Below are 21,738 nucleotides of genomic sequence, written 5' to 3'. Positions count from 1 at the left end.
ATAGGGTGGATTTTGACGCTATTTTAAAAATGACAGTTTACCAGGATGCTATTTGAAATCCCTGGGGAGAACACTGCTCTTTACTTCCTTGTTTCAGGGTTAATTATTTGTTGAAGTCAACATTCATAATAAGTGTCCTATTCCTTCGATTGCTTGGATTCTGATATAAGTGAGAGTGCCCCCCCTAAAAAATTCAATACTGTCGACTAAAGCTGTATTTTGACGGTATGAGTTCACCAATTTTAAAATGATTACCTCTCACACTAATAAACTCTTACCCAAATTCAGTAACCGACTGAAATAACATGGTCACTGTGTCTGATGATACGATGAAGACTCTGACAGTAAACCAGAAAATGACTCCTTTAAGCTTGCATCTTCAGCAGGAATCGGCTCGTACAGAAAACGGAAAACCGTGACGCATGAAATAGCTTCATGTTGTCATAATGGTTCATCAGTTCAACACATTTGCACAGTGTTTGCTTGCTAAGTGGAACCCCTGAGGACCAGTGAAGGGAAACTGGGAAGCTACAGCATACTATACAGTTGTGTGCTTTCAACTTTGCAACAACGGTTTGTGGAAGAACCACATCTGGGTGTGAAGATTTACACTTCTGGTTAGATGCCAAGTGCATTTCATTGTTTAAGTACTTATTCAATGACCAAGTTTAATCTAATCTAATTTCATCGATCAGGTGTCCACAAACTTTTGGCCATATAGTGTCCCTGGAAGCTGTCCTTCATCCTCTGTGTCCCTGTTGTGATAGGACAGTGATGGTTCTCAGAGAGGTTCTGTACTTCCATGACGTCGTCCCGACTGGACTTGTAGCTGTCCTGTGAATTTCGGTTCGGCCCCGGCGTGGGCGATCTGGCCAAAAGATCACATGATAGACCTGATGGACTTGGAGTAGAATCGCCATCTACGATCTAAACCCTGAATCTCCCCACAGACTTAGTTGAACTCGGGTGCTCATGTGATCAGTTGTGCGTATGGTTGCCTGGATACAAAACCTGTCAGTTTAACTCTGTGTTAGAGGCCCAACTCATCAAACTTCTGCATCCTGTTTTTGCCGACTTGTATCTTTGACACTTCTTTCAGGAAGTTGGCCTGCTTCGCTTTGATTAGTTTGTGTGGAGTTGAAAAGTTTGGACGATTGATAGATTGATAGTGATTTGTACAGCTCCTCAAAACGGTAGCTCACATGCCAAGTTAAGATCATCCACAGTATAAGATCATCAGCTCGCCCACCCCAATTCAGCCTCTGCTGTCTTCCTATTGACGGCTTTTAGATGAGCGTTGTACCAGTGTTCACACGCTGAGATTTTAGTTCAAATAAATTGACGCTGCCGGAAAATGTTCTTTGGAATAGCACGATCGTTAAACCGGCTGCCGGTGAGCAGCTTGCATGATGTGTTCTCAGACTACCAAGGTGAAAATCGGTCAGCGATTTCTTTTATGGTGTGTCTTTTCTATTGCCCCTTTTCCACCAAAGCAGTTCCAGGGCTGGTTCGGGGCCAGTGCTTAGTTTGGAACTGGGTTTTCTGTTTCCACTGACAAAGAACTGGCTCTGGGGCCAGAAAAACTGGTTCCAGGCTAGCACCAACTCTCTGCTGGGCCAGAGGAAAGAACCGCTTACGTCAGCGGGGGGGCGGAGTTGTTAAGACCAACAACAATAACAAGACCGCGAAAGATCGCCATTTTTAAGCGACGAGAAGCCGCAGCTGTACAAACGCGAAGTCATCCATTATTATTGTTGTTGTTGTTGCTGCTGCTGCTTCCGTGTTGTTTTTGCTTCGATATTCACGCCAAGGTTTATGCAAACGTAGCGACGTAACTGATGTATACAGCGATGTAATGACGTAGCTCCGCGAGCTATGGAAAAGCAAACTGGTTCTCAGCTGGCTCGCAAGTTGAACGAGTTGTGAACCAGCATCAGCACTGGCCCCGAACCAGCCCTGGAACTGATTTGGTGGAAAAGGGGTATGTGTCTCTGAAAGGCCCGAAGCGGGATTACGTATGTACCTCTGTCCATCCCTCCCTCCCTCAAAGGGTACTCACCTTCTGAAATCAAGATTCTTCTCAGAATTTTTGGAGGAATTTCATGAAACTTGACAGGGTTCTTTGTTATATGTCGGTAATACGCATACCGCAATTTCGTTCAATTCAGTCGCATTTTGCCAGAGTTATGGCATAATTGCCAGCAGAGGATATCGTGCTCTTGTCTAAATGTTGCTTGGCACACATCTGAAAAAGAAAAGCAGTTTTGTTTTGTCACAGATGTGTGTAGGGTTTTGTTGAAAAATTGGCTTTTTTTTTTTTTTGCATCTTGGCCATGGACAGAGACAGATTGCACTGCATTCAGATTGTAATGTAGATTACACGTCTTTTTTTACCTCAAGAGTATGATGTATATCGAGCATCATTTTTTTTCTAAAAGAAAGCGTTCGAAGAAAATGCTCAGATTTCACTTTAGGATCGTGATCTAAACCCTTTTAACCATGTCTGTCTGGTGGATATCTTTGGGTCTGTGGCACAAACGCAGAGACTCGCCTCATCAGGTGAATCCAACAAACACGGCTCATGCCAGGGACCGGAGTGGTCCTCGTTTTAAGCCTGCGAGTTACATGATGCAGAACAGCACACTCCATTACTGGCCTACTGGGAATTTTCCAGGCCTCTCAGTTACCACTATTGCGTTGGCATTCATTTATTCAGGCAGCATGATGTAATGTCTCGGCTTGGTTGAAGTTAGCCATTACACAAGCAGCTCGCCCTTCTCTCCGAACTCCTGGCTTTTGATAAAAGACTATTCTTTAAATAAACATTTTAATAGGAGTAATGAGAGAGCTAATGAATTATACAGACTCCGTCATGACGATCCCAATGCAGCAATATTCAGTAAAGCGTTATTATTCGCTCTGTTACGGCCTCCCTGCAGCGGATCAGGTACGCGAGGCTGTGCGAGAGGAGAAATGCGAGCACAGCATTCGAAATCTGTGCCAAAGGGTTCAGATTACATCACTTGCATGACAAGCAAAGGCTTTATTGCACTTTTTACAACCGTTTACGTCATCTGATCAACGAAAATGCAGATGCACCTTCATTCTTCTTCTTCTCTCTACTGTTTATACTATGTAGGCGCACTGTGTAGGATTTCGGGGGATCTGTTAGCAGAAATGGAATATCGTATTCATTATTATATTTTTATAAGTGTATAATCACCTTTAACTCAGAATCGTGTTTTTGTAAGCTGAGAGTGAGCTAGTCATTCCTACATAGGGCGCAGGTTCTCTTCCATGTTGCGCTGCCATGTTTCTACAGTAGTTCATTTTTAAAAGTGGCAGCCCGCACTGGAAGGAGGAGGATGAATGTAGGAGACGTTTTAAAGGGGAACTGAAGGCAAATTTTTTTTTTTTATCATCAAAATTCTATTTATCTCATTTTATAAAATGTAGGAACACATTCCTGACAGCTATTTTGTCGCCACTATAGCAAGTTCTGAGTGTTTGAAATATGCTCTGTAATATATCAGTCCATCTGTCAAAGCGACGGCCGTAAACGAGATTCGCTGAGACCTGTGCGAGACATCGTCGGACGGAAGTAAAACATACAGCGCAAATCAAAGTGACCAACATCTGCCAACGCTGTCAAAAGACGTGCATGCCCTACTTCGAATGCTGACGTAATCAAGCCGGAAGTTTCCCGTGTCCAAACTCGCTCCCTACTCACTATATAGTGGGGACGCCATTTTGTAGTGCTGTCCGAAACCCTAGGCTACATCCACACGACAACGGCAACGAGATTTTTTTTTTTTTTTTTTTAGCGGGTAAAAAAAATATCATGTCCACATGAGCAACGGATCAGTAAAATATCAGGTACATATGGCAATGCAACGCTTGCTGAAAACGATGCAATACACATGCCACACCTCTACGTGCGCTGTAAGACGGTCCCATCGGAGACACCAGAACAATAGAAGAAGTAGAACACATGCGCATAAACCCCTTCTTCTACCTGGCGTGAATGAGTGAGTGCTGCTTGTTCTAGTCATGTGGTTGTGACGTCATCGTAAACAAATCCGTTCTACTCATCCAGACGACTTCGCAACGGCGCCGTTGCCAGATTTTTCCACTCTGGAAACCGTTCTCAAAAAATATCGTTTTGGGGCACAAAAAATACACACGTATTTATTATTTTAAAAACCCACCAGCCGCCTGATCTGGCACATTTTAATTGTGCGACAGTGATGACGTAAATACCAGCGTGACGGACTAGTCCTTATCCTGTTGTCTTTCCAACTCTTCTCTACTCCTCATTGGTTGGAAGTCGTATGGAATAATCTCCATCACTGACGAAGCTGGCAAATCTCAAAATTAATCTAAATTGGAATGATATGGCGATCTGGCCACTGTGGAAACAGTTTTCAAAATGGCGACGCTGATGCTTCACGTTTGAAGTCTCGCACAAATCTCGTGAAGATCGCATAGATAAGCGACGCCTGCCGTGAACCAAACGAGCTACATTCAACATGGCTAAACACCGAAAAGGCCAATAAGTGTAATATAATATGCCAATACGAGTCACGATATAAGGTTAATAAAACCGAAAATGTAATTGAACAACACGTTAATTCAGAAATAAAGCAAGTTTAAACATGACTTCAGTTCCCCTTTAAGAGAGTGATGGTGTTCAGGATGGTTTTTTTTTTTCTCTTTTAATTTAGTGATTTGTTAAACATTGATCTGCAGTGCCTTTCACGAATGTTGGCGCACAGTGAAGGTTTTATTTATTTATTTATTGGGCTTGATGTTTGTTCTTTGAAATTTTTTGCGTCACACTTTTACAAGTAACCTGCTCTGAAACGGGAGACGAGCTGCTACATAGATGAAGAAAGAAGAGGTAAACAGGGCTGTGAAAAATTCACAGAATTCCACGGATTTGTTCGCAAAAATACCGTTTTTGTAAATCAGTAAAAAAAAAAAAAAAAAAAAAAAAGGTAGAGAGTGGGGGGGCTCTGCTAATGTTTGGGGACAGTCATCGCCAACGAGTATGTTTGTTTACTGGATGGGGGGAATCTAACGCCAGGTGTGTCTGTATTTTACGACATCGTACAAGTTATACATATATGACATCGTAGACTGCTTTACGACACCGCACCATTTCTTAATATTTTCAGGTTACTCTTTTCAAACACGTGTTGTCAATATATAGCTTGTGATTAAGTGATGTAGCTTTTTTCAGTTTGCCTGTGTCGCGGAGAGACATTGTACAGAGGGAGGATGGTGATAATGACAATGCGAAAAAAAGTAGATAAGGTCAGCGGTATCAAGAATCCGTGGATTTGGCGTTGGCTGGAATTTAAAGTCAGAAACGCATATCTTTCATGAACGTATCCGAAAGATCAAGGAACCAGGCAAGGCGTACTGCCAGTTATGCCATCAGGATGTAAAATACAGATCGGGAGGAAGAACACGCTCGGTCGATCATGTGCAGGGAAAGAAACACGCAGAACTGGTGAATTTAAAGTGCATATCACGGGTAAATTCAGGAGCGAGATCAATGCAAGTCCCCTATTTTATATTAAACTTTGGTCAAATATGTGTCACATTTTGCATTTTGTGCAATTTTTTTACCTTGCGCAATACCAGAAAAATTCAGTTGAAATCAAGCCATCTGAGGCGAATTGGTCCGCCTCTGAAAAAACTTTGCATTTGGATTCCCCAGCAAACACTGATTTTCGTGACGTCGCGTGCGGGGCGCCTCCCTCTGAATCCTACGTCAGCGCTGGTTTGTTTGAGAAAATGACCTGGTGGTTTTCTGCAAATTTCTTGAAGGTTATGGCATAATTATTAAAATGGTTAACAGATGTATCGTAGGAGGGTGTAGCAACACCAATCTTGATGGGATTAGTACTCATCGTTTCCCAAAAGACCGGACAATGAGAGGGAAATGGGAGCGCTTGGTCTACACAGGCTGTGCACTGAAACCGTACAAAGCTCGTGCAGCCTGCTGGTGCTTCCGCAGGTAACGTCACGAATCTGGCTCCAGACTCCCTTGGGATTTTTCCAGACGCATTTTATTTTATTTTTTTCTGCTGTAGACAGATGGCCTTGTGCAAAATTACCCTTCTGGATGAGTGTGTAAAGGGACATGCTTTCATCTCATCTCATTATCTCTGGCCGCTTTATCCTGTTCTACAGGGTCGCAGGCAAGCTGGAGCCTATCCCAGCTGACTACGGGCGAAAGGTGGGGTACACCCTGGACAAGTCGCCAGGTCATCACAGGGCTGACACATAGACACAGACAACCATTCACACTCACATTCACACGTACGGTCAATTTAGAGTCACCAGTTAACCTAACCTGCATGTCTTTGGACTGTGGGGGAAACCGGAGCACCTGGAGGAAACCCACGCGGACACGGGGAGAACATGCAAACTCCGCACAGAAAGGCCCTCGCCGGCCACGGGGCTCGAACCCGGACCTTCTTGCTGTGAGGCGACAGCGCTAACCACTACACCACCGTGCCGCCACACTGATAGTTGTGTAAATATATTTCGCATGATACACTATAGCGATCATGCTAAGGCTAAGTTCTCCTCGGATTTTACTTTTTCCATTCCACAGCCCTGGTAAATGGTAGTGAATTTGTATTATTTGCTGATGTAATTGTTTTGGTGGTTCCAATAAAATAATATAATGTTCAAATTTTAATCCTGTTTGAAGTAAAGTTGTATTCCTGCACATGCAGAGTAAGCGAACACATAAAGCCCAGGCGAACACTTGGCCTACAAACCACATACCAGGCTTTTAGTTTTCAGCAGAAAGCTGTAAAAGATTCCCAAGTGTTTCTGACACTCGTGTTGTTTTAGTTTGATATCACACATTTATCAGAAACTCACCCAAAACGATCGAAATGTTGATTAGCCTAACCGTCACGAAGATAAACCAAAAAAGCGTCTGTGCATACGCTGCCACGGCTCTGCAGACAGATGTTATCGCTCCTGACAGCCACTGTCGGGTCGAATAGACCCTGAGAAAGGGAGGGGTGTTCACTTGTTTTTGCAATCTGCAACCGTACTGCTCGGTTCCACTGAATCCTACAAATTGCACCTTTAAGCTGATGGTAGTGTTCCTCCAGGTATCCGCTCGAACATGACTTTTACAGTATGAACATTTAGGCTAATCATCATTATTATTAGGTGAATTGATTAATTATAAGGTACATGTTCATATCTCTGTTAGCATTATCTTTTTCCTTTTTTTTCTGCACAGAAGTCTTCCATAACAACTGCAAATGACTGAAGATGGGTGAATGAACGTGAAATAATTATGTACATTTATAATTTCTCTGTCCAAACCTGCATTAAAACGAGCAAGCAACAAAGCCCTGGGCGAGCGTACATTTTCACTCTGTTTATTTCTATTTCAGCAAAAGCTGAACAGCATTCAAACTGAGATTTTCTCAATTCTATGGAAATGATGTGGTAAAGTGACAAACCCGAACGATTGGCTCGAATGATTCCTTGGACCAGTCCTCTAGCGAGTGTGGTCTGACTTTTCATCAGTTCCCCGCCCACCCGCAGTTAGTTCGCATTTCCTGTTTGAGCCACAAAAGTGGAGCAAATGTGTGTAGACACCTTCATTTAGAAGAAAAATAAGGCTTGGAAGGAATTAAGAGATATTTGTTGCCTCCGATGAGTGTTCGTTGCTTGATCAGTTCACTTTCTTTGTTAATCTGCCATCAGCGCTTCTATGAAGCCTGGAACATTCTAGGTGACTCCCTCATGAAGCTGGTTAAAATAATGACAATAGTGTGTAAAGCGTCATCACGGTAAACGCTGGATACTTTAAAGAATCTAAAATATCAAGTGTGTGTGTGTATGTATATATATATATATATATATATATATATATATATATATACACACACACACACACACACACACACACACACACACACACACACACACATACTGTGTGTGTGTATGTATGTGTGTATATATGTGTGTATGTATGTGTGTATATATATATATATACACACACACACACACACACACACACACATATATATATATATACACACACACACACACACACACATATATATATATATATATATATATATATATATATATATATATATATATATATATATATATATATATATATATGTGTGTGTATATATATTGTATGTATGTATTTTTACCTCCGCCAAGGAGGTTATGTTTTCGGTAGCGTTTGTTTGTTGGTTTGTCTGTTAGCAACCTTACGGAAAAAGTAATGAACGGATTGCTCTGAAATTTTTTCCAGAGGTGTGACTGGGCACAAGTAACAATCCATTAAATTTTGGCGGTGATCCGGATCACCTTCTGAATCCCAGAATTTTTTTTTTAAAGGATTCTTGGCGGAGGTCTGCGCTCTCAGAGTGCTTTTCTAGTTTTGTTTGTTTGTTTGTTTACCACATCATTCCATATATGGTGTCTTCAGTATTGTTCTACAATGTAGAAAATAGTCAAAATACAGAAAAACTATGAATCTTATGAAAGTTGCTGTGTCCAAATTTTTGACTGGTACTCTGTGCTGATTGATCATACTAGAGCAGCGGCTACAATTATCGACACCTTAACGATCTTTTGGCCGTTGCAAAAGTAGAAAAAGTTTTCAATGCGTAAATTGTGCATGAAGAGTTGATACCCAATTACTTAGCGAATCAGATCACGTGACACTGTTCCACAATTATTGACACTGTTCCACAATTATTGACACCCAGGTGATTGATTATTCAAAAAAAAAAAAATCAGTATGTGGTATTAAGTTAACAAAACAGTTTTTAATTTAAAAATTGTTTTACATAGAATTATATTTACTACAAAATATATTTTATATAAATATATCGATGTTGATGTTTATGTAAGTGAAGAAGTAATTCTGTTTGTCAACAAATGAACCAATGTTTAACTTGTCAGAAAATCTTTTTGTTCCACTTTCTAAGTATTTTTGTAGATCATGTTTTGTTAATCCTTCATTGTTGCTGCTGTTTGTATTAATTTCTAGTTTTATAGTTTACCAATAAATGTCAACAGGCTGTTGATATTGTAACCACATGAAAATCCAGGTCAAAGGTTGCACGTCATTCCTCGAACCAAAACTTTATATTTTTACATCTAAAAATATAAAACGTCAACTGATATTGTAATATGTGGTAGATATTTACAACAAACTGCAAAACAAAAAAATTCCTGAAAGGAATAGAAAAATGTGAATATTTCAAGCATGTAATTTTTTTATATGCTGGGAATTTAATTCTGGTCTAATTCTGTTTATTGCAATCGGATTCCAAATACTTTATAAACATTCCATTCTTCTGTTATGAACCAGAAAAAAATTATTATAAATCACAGCACTTTTTTATTTATTTATTTTTAAAGTGCTTCATCTACTTCAACAATGTTAGACAAAGCTCGATCCATAACAGCTGTAAATGTCACTTAATTCCACAGGGTGTCGATAATGGTGGACGCCAGCAAAAGTGATCACTATTATCGACACCAAGTGACTTCTCAAATGCGCGTTTAGATACAAAATGGCGACTGTCAAATGAAAGAGTAAGAAACAAAGTAGGTTTTGACGAGGAGATGATGAAATATCGGTGAATTTGATAAGTAAAAATATGTGCATGATCTTTCCACCATGCTCACCTGCGATGATAACGTCCAGGTTTTCCTCAACTTGCTGATCGTGCTAAAAAAAAATTCCATCTCAGGTAACGAGCTGCGTCATCAGACAAGATCAAAGGGCAAGGTGGGTCTTCTGGTTGATTAAAGGAGAACTGAAGGCAAATTTTTATTATCGAAATTCTATTTCTCATTTTATTAAATATAGGAATGCATTTCTGACAGCTATTTTGTTGCTGCTATAGCAAGTTCTGAGTGTTTGAAATATCCTCTGTAATATATCAGTCCATATGTCAAAGCAATGGCCATAAACGGGATTCGTTGAGACCTGTGCAAGACTTCGTAGGACAGAAGTAAAATGTATAGTGGAAATCAAAGTGACCAACATCTACCAACGTTGTCAAAAGATGCGCATGCCCTCCTTCGAATGCTGATGTAATCTGATAGCAGTCAGGAAAGTTTGAAAAAAGTAGGCAGTAATTGTCATTTAAACTCGTTTTTGTGCAATATTGCGTTTGGAAAACAGTTTTCAAAATGGCGGTGCTGAAACTTCACGTTTGAAGTCTTGCACAAGTCTCGTGCGGATAAGCGATGCCTGCCGTGGACCAAACGAACTAAATTCAACATGGCTAAAAACCGAACAGGCCGATAAGTATAACATTTAATTGCAATTATTTGCCAATACGAGTCACGATATCAGGTTATGAAAACCGAAACCGGAGTTGAATAACACATTGTAGAACCAGAGCGAGTGGGTGGAGCACAGAAGCACGGCAGGCCAAAACTGAGTTCTCAAACTTTTTATTTTCTGTTTTATAGGTGGCTTTTCGGCTCATTCAGTCTCGCGCGCACACATGCATTCGGGTCGGGAGAGAGCTCCCTTTCTCTGCTCGCTCTTATAGGGCGCGGTCACTGGGGAAGACACACAAACACAGGTTAACTCACATCAGGTGCAGTGATTCTGCTACTTACCTTCCCTGACTCCGCCCTCCATTCACAGACCGACGCTTGACCACGATCCCGCTACCACATACCCCCACCGCCCGACTCAGGCCGGGGAGCCGTCTGGCCTGCAGCTGAGGAAATCCACCACGACCATCTGCGCCCCCGGCCTGTGGACCACCTTGAACTTAAACAGCTGGAGTGCCAGATACCAACGGGTGATCCGTGCATTGGTATCCTTCATGCAGTGGAGCCACTGGAGGGGCGCGTGGTCCAAACAGAGGGTGAAAGGGCGTCCCAGTAGGTCGTAGCGGAGGGCGAGGACCACCCACTTGATGGCGAGGCACTCCTTTTCTATGGTGCTGTACCGGCCCTCACGCACCGACAGCTTCCGGCTGAACTGTCTCACCCCCCTTTTGGTCTTGGGCCTCGGGCAGGCCGCAATCGCTGCTGTCTTATTAATTTGGGGACACACCTGCCCATTGCCCAAGTGGAAGCCCAGATACCGTACTTCCACCCGCCCAATCGCACACTTCTTCAGGTTGGCTGTGAGACCCGCTCGCCTCAGCGACCTAAGGACGGCCCTTAGATGTTTTAGGTGTCGCGGCCAGTCATTACTATAAATAATGATGTCGTCCAAGTATGCGGCCGCGTAGGTGGCGTGGGGACGGAGGACCCTATCCATAAGCCGCTGGAACGTAGCGGGTGCCCCAAACAGCCCAAAAGGAAGTGTGATGAACTGGTGTCAGCCAAACGGTGTGGAAAAAGCTGTTTTCTCTCGGGATAACGGAGTCAAGGGGATCTGCCAATATCTGTTTGTCAAATCCAGTGTCGAATAAAAACGAGCCATGCCTAGTCAATCAAGCAACTCTTCAATATGAGGCATTGGGTATGCATCGAATTTAGACACCGCGTTGACTTTTCTATAGTCCACACAGAACCGGACCGTCAGTCTTGGGAACCAAGACCACCGGGCTGCTCCAGTCACTGTGGGACTCCTCAACGATGCCCATTTCGAGCATGGCCTTGAGTTCTTCCCGAACCACCTTTTTTTTTTGTGTTCGGGCAGCCTGTAAGGGCGGCTGCGCACTACCACCCCCGGGGGCGTCTCAATGTGGTGTTCTATGAGGTGGGTGCGGCCGGACAAGGGCGAGAATACGTCAGAAAATTCTGTCTGCAACTGGGCGACCTCCGTGAGTTGGGTCGGAGAGAGGTGGTCTCCACAGGGGACCGGAGCGGTGGGCGATGTCAGTTGTATTTTTTGAACCTCCGGCCCCAGCTCCGCCTTCTCTGGAACCACCGACACCAATGCCACGGGGACCACCTCGTTCCAAAGTTTTAACAGATTGAGGTGGTAAATCTGTAACACCCCACCCCTGTCTGTTCGCCGCACCTCATAGTCGACGTCCCCGACTCGCTGTGTGACCTCAAAGGGTCCTTGCCACCTGGCGATCAATTTGGAGCTCGACGTGGGCAACAACACGAGTACTTTATCTCCTGGTGTGAAATCCCTAAGGTGCGTGCCCCGTCGTACAGACGGACTTGACGTTCTTGGGCCTGCTGCAAATTCTCCTGGGTTAGGTGCGTGAGAGTGTGGAGTTTGGCGCGCAGGTCGATTAACGTATTGAATTTCATGTTTGCTTGTTGAAGGTCCCTCCTCCCAGTTTTCACGCAGCACATCTAGAATGCCATGCGGCTTACGCCTGTATAATAATTCGAATGAGGAGAACCCCGTGGAGGCTTGTGGGATCTCTCGCGCTGCGAATAACAGGGGCTCGAGCCATTTATCCCAGCTGCGTGCATCCTCGCTTACAAATTTTCGAATAATGTTCTTGAGGGTGCGGTTGAACCGTTCGACTAAGCCGTCCGTTTGTGGGGGATAAACGCTGGTGCGGATAGGCTTAATTCCCAGTAACCCATACAGTTCGCGCAGTGTGCGTGACATAAACGTAGTGCCTTGATCAGTCAGAATCTCTTTGGGGATTCCGACTCGGGAGATGACGCGGAAGAGTGCTACTGCAATACTGCGCGCTGAGATATTGCGCAGAGGCACTGCTTCCGGGTATCGCGTTGCATAGTCCACCAGAACTAAAAGTGATATCCTCGTGTTGACCGATCTAATAGCCCGACGAGATCCATCCCAATTCTTTCGAACGGGGTCTCAATTCATGGCAGAGGGCGCAAAGGCGCTTTTGGAATGGCTGCTGGATTTACTAACTGGCATTCGCAGCACGCCGTACACCACCTACGGACATCGCCGCGAATCCCTGGCCAATAGAACCGGGCCATTATTCGGGCTAGTGTCTTATCCTGCCCTAAGTGTCCGGCCATGGGATTAAAGTGAGCCGCCTGGAATATAAATTCCCGGCGGCAATTTGGGATCAAAAGCTGTGTTATCGGTTCCTTTGTCTGAGTGTCCTGCGTCACTCGGTATAACCTATCCTTAATAATGGAGAAATAGGGGAAGGATGGGGTGGCATTTGGCTGGAGCGTTTGACCATCAATACTCTCACTTGGTCAAATGCATGCCGCAGAGTCTCGTCTCGCGACTGCTCTAATGGGAAATCCACGAGGGATTCCCCTAGAGAGGTTTGTTTGTTTGTAGTCGGGTTGTTTGGGAATGCAGCCCAAAGTGGGTGGAGCACAGAAGCACGGCAGGCCAGAACTGAGTTCTCAGAAACTTTTTATTTTCTGTTTTATGGAGCACTTGCATGTGACGTCACAGCCGATCCAGATTGTGACAGACGCCATCTTGTCGGTCAAACGCCATATTCCGCCTTCTACTTCTGGTTCTACTTCTGCTTTTACTTCTACCTTTTCTTCTGGAAAACCCTACTATATACAATTCTACTACAACGGCTGCGGCTACAAGCTCTCGCTACCTGTGCACGGTTTTTATGTTTTTTGTGTGTATTTTTGCGTGTTCGTCTGTACCGGACTTCAATATCCACGACAACCGTATGGACTTACTGGACATTGGTTTCCAGCAGAAAATGACGGTTTGTAGCGATTTCCATCGCATGTACAACATTCCGGGTGAGAAAAAAAAAACATTCCGGACGAGATAGCGAGAACAGCGGGGTCTCCGTGGATTGTTATCGGAAGCAAAGCGAAGGAGACGGCGCCGGGAGCGGAAGCAAAAGCGAGGCTGCAGAGCCAGCCTGTTGACTAAGCTCAGAAAACAGCCACACAAATCTCCACTGCTAAGCCTCTACCTCTCCAACGCCAGATCCATGTAAACAACATGAACGATTTGGAATTACCTTATTCTATTCTATAATCGGCTGGTCAGTGCTATACTCAATACTTAAGTGACTTACCCATCCAATGAGGATTCTTGTTTACAAGATGCCACATCTGAGTCGCTGACAAATCCTGAATTTCTGTAAAGATGACTGTCCAGAGATTTATAGGCATGCAGTGCTTCACCACTGAACAGCGAGGGAAAGTTAATGAGGTAATCATACATGTCTGGGTATTCCGCTGGCAGTTCAAAATCCGGTCGTGAAAACTCCGTCCGGTAAGCCATAAGGGTCACAAATCTGTAGATCGTTTATTTTAGACACATATCTAGTTATCTGTTCATTAGAAAAATGAGCCGTGTAGTCCGTCGGTTGAAATTGATCCATCCTGTACACGAGTGCAGCGGTGTTTTTGACTGACAAGATGGCGGTTGTGTACTTTCCGGTCACGTGACTGCAAGATCTCTATAGGTGGCTTTTCAGCTCATTCACACTCGCGCACACATGCATTCGGGTTGGGAGAGAGCTCCCTTTCTCTGCTCGCGCTCTCCTTTTATAGGGCACGGTCACTGGGGAAGACACACAAACACAGGTTCACTCACATCAGGTGCAGTGATTCTGCCACTTACCTTCCCTGACTCCGCCCTCCATTCACAGACCGCTGCTTGACCACGCCCCCGCTGCCACACACGCCAATTAAGAAATAAAGCAAGTTTAAAAATGGCTTCAGTTCCCCTTTAATTAACCAATAATAACTGTTGTAACTGCAACTCACCTTTTGTAAGATTTGGTTTTTTTTTATTCGTAAATCTGAAAAGGTGTTGATAATTATAGACTGTCGATAATAGTAGCTGTTGCTCTAGTATGAATAATTATATCTACTAATACTAGTTTATACCGAAGCCTACAACTCCTTGAAAGGTAAGAAGTGCTACTTTGTTTATTGCTGATGCCGTGAGCAGCCATGTTGCTCTGACGTCACTCCCTGATCTTGGAGGAGCTCGGAATCGAGGAGTCAATCCAGAGCTGCTGGGTTTTTTTTTTTTTCTTTTCCTGGTTGGAAATGGAAAATTATGGATTGTGACTCGTAGTCGGATGCATCGATAATCACAGCACCTGTGGGAGTACAGAAGAAATGTTTTAGAAATGAAATAGTATGTCTTTTTTTTTTTTTCTTGTGTTGCTGTGCTCTTATCTGTCCATCTTCTGGAGAGAGTGAATGTGCTGTGTATCGCCTGCTAGTAATTGTGGGTGTGTTCAGACTAGCAAATTGCTCGAATCTACAGGAAAACAGTACTGAGAATTCGACTCTAAAATATTCTGAAAATGTTGTTATTATTATAATATTTGGGCCGACGTCTGTGTACCTTTTTTTTTTTTTTTTTTAAACCTCGTGACACCATGCAGCGAGACAGTCAGTACAACAGCAGCAGTTCTTCCTGTAAAGTTCATGTTTATTCCTGTATGGTTGTTATTTGTGAAGCACACACACACACACTGACTTGTCCTGTTCGGTCGGGTAAAAGGAGCGGTAAACAAACGCCGCCGCACTCGGCTGGTGTGCTGTTCTCTGAAATGCCTTGTAGACATCCAACACAAAGAACACACCACAAGCCTGATGTGTCCTTCCAACTTTGAATAGCAGGAGCTTTTGTTGATCTCCGACTGGAGGATGGAAGGGATTATGTGCTTTAGCTTCACTGCAGGGCTCCAATCAAGAAAAACGAGAAACGTCTCTGTGGTGCCTGCTCACACTCGACGTTACAAGACGAACAGATAACAAGCACAGACAGGACACAATGTGAAGCGCGTCTCCATGGCGATGTGGGACTGTCAGGTGTGTATCTGCTGATGCCCTGAAGAGGAAAATCTGGTCACAGAGACAGGATTATGTGCAAGCATTAAATAACACTTGTGTTCTTGAAAAGTCACGCCCCATATGGCTCTGTGAGAAGACTTGGTGATTTTACAGCGCGTAAATATAGCTCTGTTTTTTTGTTTTTTTCTTTGTGCCAGTGGATGAGACTGTTGATGGAATTACAGTGTACACTCAGCACTTTGTGGCGAAGGGAAGATCCACTGGGATATCCTGGCAGGTCTGCTTTGTTATGGTCGAGTTAGTGCACTTTACAGTTTACTGAGCCCGTGTGCTGAGTACGGGGTGTTTTTAAAGCTGGTGAGGAAGAAGGAACAGCAGCAGAAGGGATTAGTGTCGAGAAAAAGCACAAACCCCGTCTTCATTTTCATCCTATAGTTTGTCATCGGTTAATATTTAAATGGAGGCATATGTTTGTGCTAAAAAAAAAAAAAAAAATCGTACAAGTTACGTTTGTCATTGTACAGTCGATACAATCAGAGTAAAGGGTGAGCCAGGAGATCTAATCTAAAGGACGCAAACATGCTGGTAGTTTCAACTGACTAATGTTGAATGACTTTATCCTTTCTACTGTACAGTCCTGCTGAGTTCTCGATTCTGACCGTGGACGTGATTAATTTCCTCCACGAGCAGGCTTCGAAGCTAAGTTTTAGTGCTGTTTCTAGAACACATCATCAAGAAAACGTGGAAAAAAACGCAATAATGGAAGAGCCGGTTTCTAAGCTGCTTAAAACTAGCAATGGGAATTTATTTTTTGTTACATAATGCACTCAGGCTGCCAGTCAGTGTGTGACACACACACACACCCTGAAAAATCCTAGCTACGCCCCTGATTTACATGAGAAATTTGGTATTCATTGGTGTGTTTAAATTTACAGACAATACGAACTAATGTAAACAATTGGCTTCAGCTCGCATAAATCTGAATTGGAAATGTTTAGTTCACTTTAGCTTCTGCAAACGCACAACTAAACGAGGCTCAATGTCCCCAACATTGAAACCTGAAAGCTTTAGAAACTCTAACAGACCTTTACTTTTTAACAGGACTGTTTTGGGATTTTGCTGAGTTTACCTTCAACTGTCTGATTTTTTTTTTTTAAAGTAATGAACTGTGTAGCAGGAAAATCACCGTGTTTTCTAAATGCACTCCTGAAAATGACTCATTAACTAGGGGAATTACATTAGATATTTTTGACATGTTAATCATTAATGTACATGAAAGAAAAAGGCTTAAAAGTTAGAACTTGTTTTAGTGAAAATAAGTAGTAAAATGCACTAGAATGCAGGGTTTTGCATGTTTTGTGATTAAAATATTTTCGGGGGACGTTGCCCCCCATCTTATGTCATGTACACACGTAGCCGGGTATTTTTAAAACCGAACATTCCCCCCCCCCCCCCCCCCCCCCCCCCCCCCGTTTATAAAAATGTTTTATCCACACCACCTCGTCTTCGAAAAAAATCCCTTCCACACATAACCGAACATCTGCGTTTTCAATCACATTCATAAGCATTCCAAACCTGTAGATGGCATTATTTCCCCAAATCCTCCCCCCTAATCACATCAGCAGTAGCTGGGCTTCTAAAATTAAACATGTAAATAGCACCTGCACAATAATTAACGCTTTCAAGGCACTACTCCGATCCATTACTCTTTGTCCATGCTTAATCTGGCTTCTGCAGTAAACAAAGGTCGCACGTTTGACGTCAGGGCAGAGTTGTTGTCATTTTTTGGCGCAGATTGTGACGTTCTAAAACGCAAAACTCCGGTTATCTCTGTCTACACGAAAAGGCATACACGGAGTTTTCAGAAATCTTCACTTTGCCCGGAGTTTTTTTAAATATTCGTTTTTGATGTGTTTTCATGTGGATGACAGGCCAAAACGTAGAAAAATATCTTCGATTTAGCAGAAACCCGGCTACGTGTGGACGGGGTCTTAGTTTGACTTTCAAAAGTTCAGGGTTTTTTTTTTTTTTTCTTTGCTCCACTTTCATCTCTACATTTATTCTCACACTTTTCTTCCTTTTTACTTTTCCACTCTTTTTATAGTAGTAATAATATATACGGAATTATAAAGCAACAAAGAAAGGTGCGGGCAGCACGGTGGTGTAGTGGTTAGCGCTGTCGCCTCACAGCAAGAAGGTCCGGGTTCGAGCCCCGCGGCCGGCGAGGGCCTTTCTGTGTGGAGTTTGCATGTTCTCCCCGTGTCCGCGTGGGTTTCCTCCGGGTGCTCCGGTTTCCCCCACAGTCCAAAGACATGCAGGTTAGGTTAACTGGTGACTCTAAATTGACCGTAGGTGTGAATGTGAGTGTGAATGGTTGTCTGTGTCTATGTGTCAGCCCTGTGATGACCTGGCGACTTGTCCAGGGTGTACCCCGCCTTTCGCCCGTAGTCAGCTGGGATAGGCTCCAGCTTGCCTGCGACCCTGGAGAGCAGGATAAAGCGGCTAGAGATAATGAGATGAGATGAGAAAGGTGCTAAACAAAACCGGTTTGTATTTTTCAAGTCTTTTTCTCAAGCTTCATGAGGGAGATTCGCGCACGAGGCTTTTCTTCCAGGCCGAGCTCCTCACTGCTGCTGATATCTAATTACAAACTAGTTGCTTGGGGAAAGTTTCATTTGAAGTAAAAAAAAAATTACTGATTAAAAATACATTTTGGATTCCGCACTAAATGTCGACATGGACATTAACCTCCCTGTTTCTACTTGTCTGAGAAATAATTTCAGCCCAAAGCCGTAAACCAGCTTTCTCTGAACGTATCTGTTCAGCCTGTTGTCCAGACTGTTGACTGGTATTGTACATTGCTATATAAATGTTAACGTTGATGAATACCGGACGCTAGTGTTCCTGTTTTCTGATACCTACGTGGTTTTTATCTCAATATCAGACGTGCCAGCCTTTCCGTGTTTTCTGTAGGAGCATGGGCGGACACTTCTTCTACACCTCATCACTCACACATGCACACACAGAGCAGGTTTGTTTTTTCCTTCATAAACCCGGCAGGTGAGCCAGTCGACACGCAACTCTGGAAGGAGTGACCGGTGTGTATGTGTTTGGAACTCTCCGATTTTAACAGACGCCCTAGAAGGCCCGCCCCCTTCCCTGCTATCTATCTTACTATCATACTTGTGTAACCTCTCGTATGGAATTTCTTGTTTGAAAGCTACACCGACACACTGCTCTTACTTTGTCAAGATAATGCACAATCTTGCTTCGAGTTCATTCATGTGAAATAAAACCTATAATTGCCTAAATATTTAATAGAAACAAGATTAAAGGATTAAATAGTCCTGCGATGAGGATCTAGCAGGTTGCAAACTGTTTTAATGGCGGTGATCATTAGAAAGTTAATAAAAATGCTGCTTGATCTCCTACACTGCGGTGTTCAAACAGCACGGGTGAGCTCTTTTAGAGAAACTCAAGCATGTGTCGTACCGTAAAATGCCGTATGTACTGTACAGGCATTACAGCCCCCAGCTCATGTAACTGATCTGTGAAAAAAACTATATTGAAAACTTTTATTAGCCACCCTTCCCCCCCAAAAAAATCATGAAAACAAATAATGAATAATAAACAATCATAAAATAATAGATTTTATTATGGGGCGGCATGGTGGTGTAGTGGTTGGCACTGTCGGATGGGTAGATTTTATTATTTAAAATAAGTATCATTGATTATTTATTGGGGTGGCACGGTGGTGTAGTGGTTAGCGCTGCCGCCTCACAGCAAGAAGGTCCTGGGTTCGAGCCCCGTGGCCGGCGAGGGCCTTTCTGTGTGGAGTTTGCGTGTTCTCCCCGTGTCCGCGTGGGTTTCCTCCGGGTGCTCCGGTTTCCCCCACAGTCCAAAGACATGCAGGTTAGGTTAACTGGTGACTCTAAATTGAGCGTAGGTGTGAATGTGAGTGTGAATGGTTGTCTGTGTCTATGTGTCAGCCCTGTGATGACCTGGCGACTTGTCCAGGGTGTACCCCGCCTTTCGCCCGTAGTCAGCTGGGATAGGCTCCAGCTTGCCTGCGACCCTGTAGAACAGGATAAAGCAGCTAGAGATAATGAGATGAGATGATTACTTATTCTGATATTATTAACTCTTATTTGTGTGCCGAGTAAAATTAAGGATTCATTTCACGAGTGATTTAGAAGTTTTGAAATTCGAAATCACGAGTGAAATTGATCCTTAATTTTACGAGGAACCGTACGATTACTTGTTTATAATATACAGGGCCAAGTTCATACTTCGGAAGCCATTCAAGTTCACAACATTTGTCATCCACGTTTTCTGAACCAATCAGGGCGCAAGACTATCTTGCATGTTTGAATCCGTTTCTAAAGCGTCTTTCATCATGACACGGCGACACGACACGAGGATTTTGAAAGTGGTTTCCAAAATTTTATTGGAACTTCTTTACAAAAGCCATTTTGTTGAGACGATTTGCTAATTTTTGTAACTGTAACCAAGCAACGAACTAGCCAATAGCATTTCAGAAATACAGCCCTGTGTTAAGGAAAAAAGCCCTCCTTGATTGGCCAATCGGAATTGAGTGAGTAATTTGGCCCTATGTATTATAATATTTTAAATAATGCCATATTTTATTTTATAATATATTTTATTTACATAAAATATTATGTGAATTTTAAACGTGTCTGGGGGGAACCGTACAATGAAACGATTGTGTATTTTCAGCATTTAATGTTCTGTAAATATTCTGAAGAGTGAACAACACGGTGATGTAATCGGATGGGCATCAGCCAAGCACAGTCATGGAGCGACTTAAACACATCACCAGTCATCGTGTCACCAATCTGTTTCCTTCACAGTGTATTTCTTGATCCAGCAAAATTTCAGCCTTGTTGAAGAATCAAGCTTTTTTTTTTTCTTTTCCCCAAGCATTTTATTTTAATTACGCAAGTTTTATTTCTTGAACACATGGATAAAATCACACTCCATGCACTCTAACATCCCTTTTTCTTCCCACTAGGTGGCAGAGACAAGCGCGGGGGTCCCGTTTTAACATTCCCATCACGTACCAATCACGACCGAATACGACAGGAGGACCTGCGCAGACTAATTGCATATCTGGCCGGTATCCCCAGGTACTCTCTCTACTCATCTCACTCAGAAATCACTCATCATTGTACTGTCACAGAACGAGTGATAAAGCGGCTCCTTCCTTCTACATCCTCACTCTCTACATCAAAACAATCAGAAGAGTTGGTGCGCGTGTGTGCGTGGGGCGGGGCAGGGCGGGGTGGGGTGAGGCCACGAACTAATGTGTCCTGACTGCAGGCCGTAAGCAGGAGATCACACCCACACTGTTGTGTAATGAAACTGTGCCGTGTTTTACTTTAATTAAGCAGGTGATTTAGGGAAGTGTCTTTATGGAGAAATTGTCCTCATCCCCATTACCTCTTGAAATCGCTGTATTCTACTTGACTACATACGGTGTAATTAGTAGCACGACATCAGTCAAAGCCTTGTTTGGATCTCACTCGTCATCTGTTGTAGCTCTTCTACATTTGGGTTTCACGGTTTTAGATGTTCTTGAACTTTTTACTCTCCTGATATACGTTTTTGATTTACATTTTCTTCCCTGTTTGTTTCTTCTGGGTTCTCTGGTTTCCCTTCAGTGTCGAGTCAATTTTATTTGTAAACACCATACAGGCATTTCGCAGACGCTCTTATCCAGAGTAGGGATGTTAACCGATGACCGTTTGACCGGTGGTTGACCGAATCAACGTCAACCGGTTAACTTTTTTTGGTTGTCGGTTAAAAAAAAAAATCCATCGTTTTGAAGCTGCCGATTTTTGGAGCGGACAGCTGACAAATCAGAAACGTCCATTCAGTCATGTCCCGCCCCAGTTAAAGACAGCTGACAAATCAGAAACACCCATTCAGTCATGTCCCACCCAGCTGCCACTCGGTGAAAGAAAAGTGTAGACACAGGCTTTTTAGCTTACAAATTACTATTGTTTTTTTTTTTTTAATTATTAGAAGGCACATGGA

At 43.2% G+C, this 21,738-nt stretch overlaps 1 protein-coding gene across 1 annotated transcript in view; it reads left to right on the top strand.

Annotated features, from left to right (window-relative positions):
* Positions 1–21,738, top strand: part of trioa (trio Rho guanine nucleotide exchange factor a) — a 319,083-nt gene that overhangs the window by 170,480 nt on the left and 126,865 nt on the right. Inside the window, 1 exon segment of the mRNA XM_060942859.1 lies at positions 20,714–20,828. Within this exon segment, the coding sequence (XP_060798842.1) occupies positions 20,714–20,828 (115 nt within the window).

This window comes from Neoarius graeffei, chromosome 16 (assembly GCF_027579695.1).
Source record: "Neoarius graeffei isolate fNeoGra1 chromosome 16, fNeoGra1.pri, whole genome shotgun sequence".
In the NCBI taxonomy this organism is placed as follows: Eukaryota; Metazoa; Chordata; class Actinopteri; order Siluriformes; family Ariidae; genus Neoarius; species Neoarius graeffei.
Note: the sequence above shows the minus strand (reverse complement) of the source record. Positions and strands in the feature narration are given on the sequence as shown.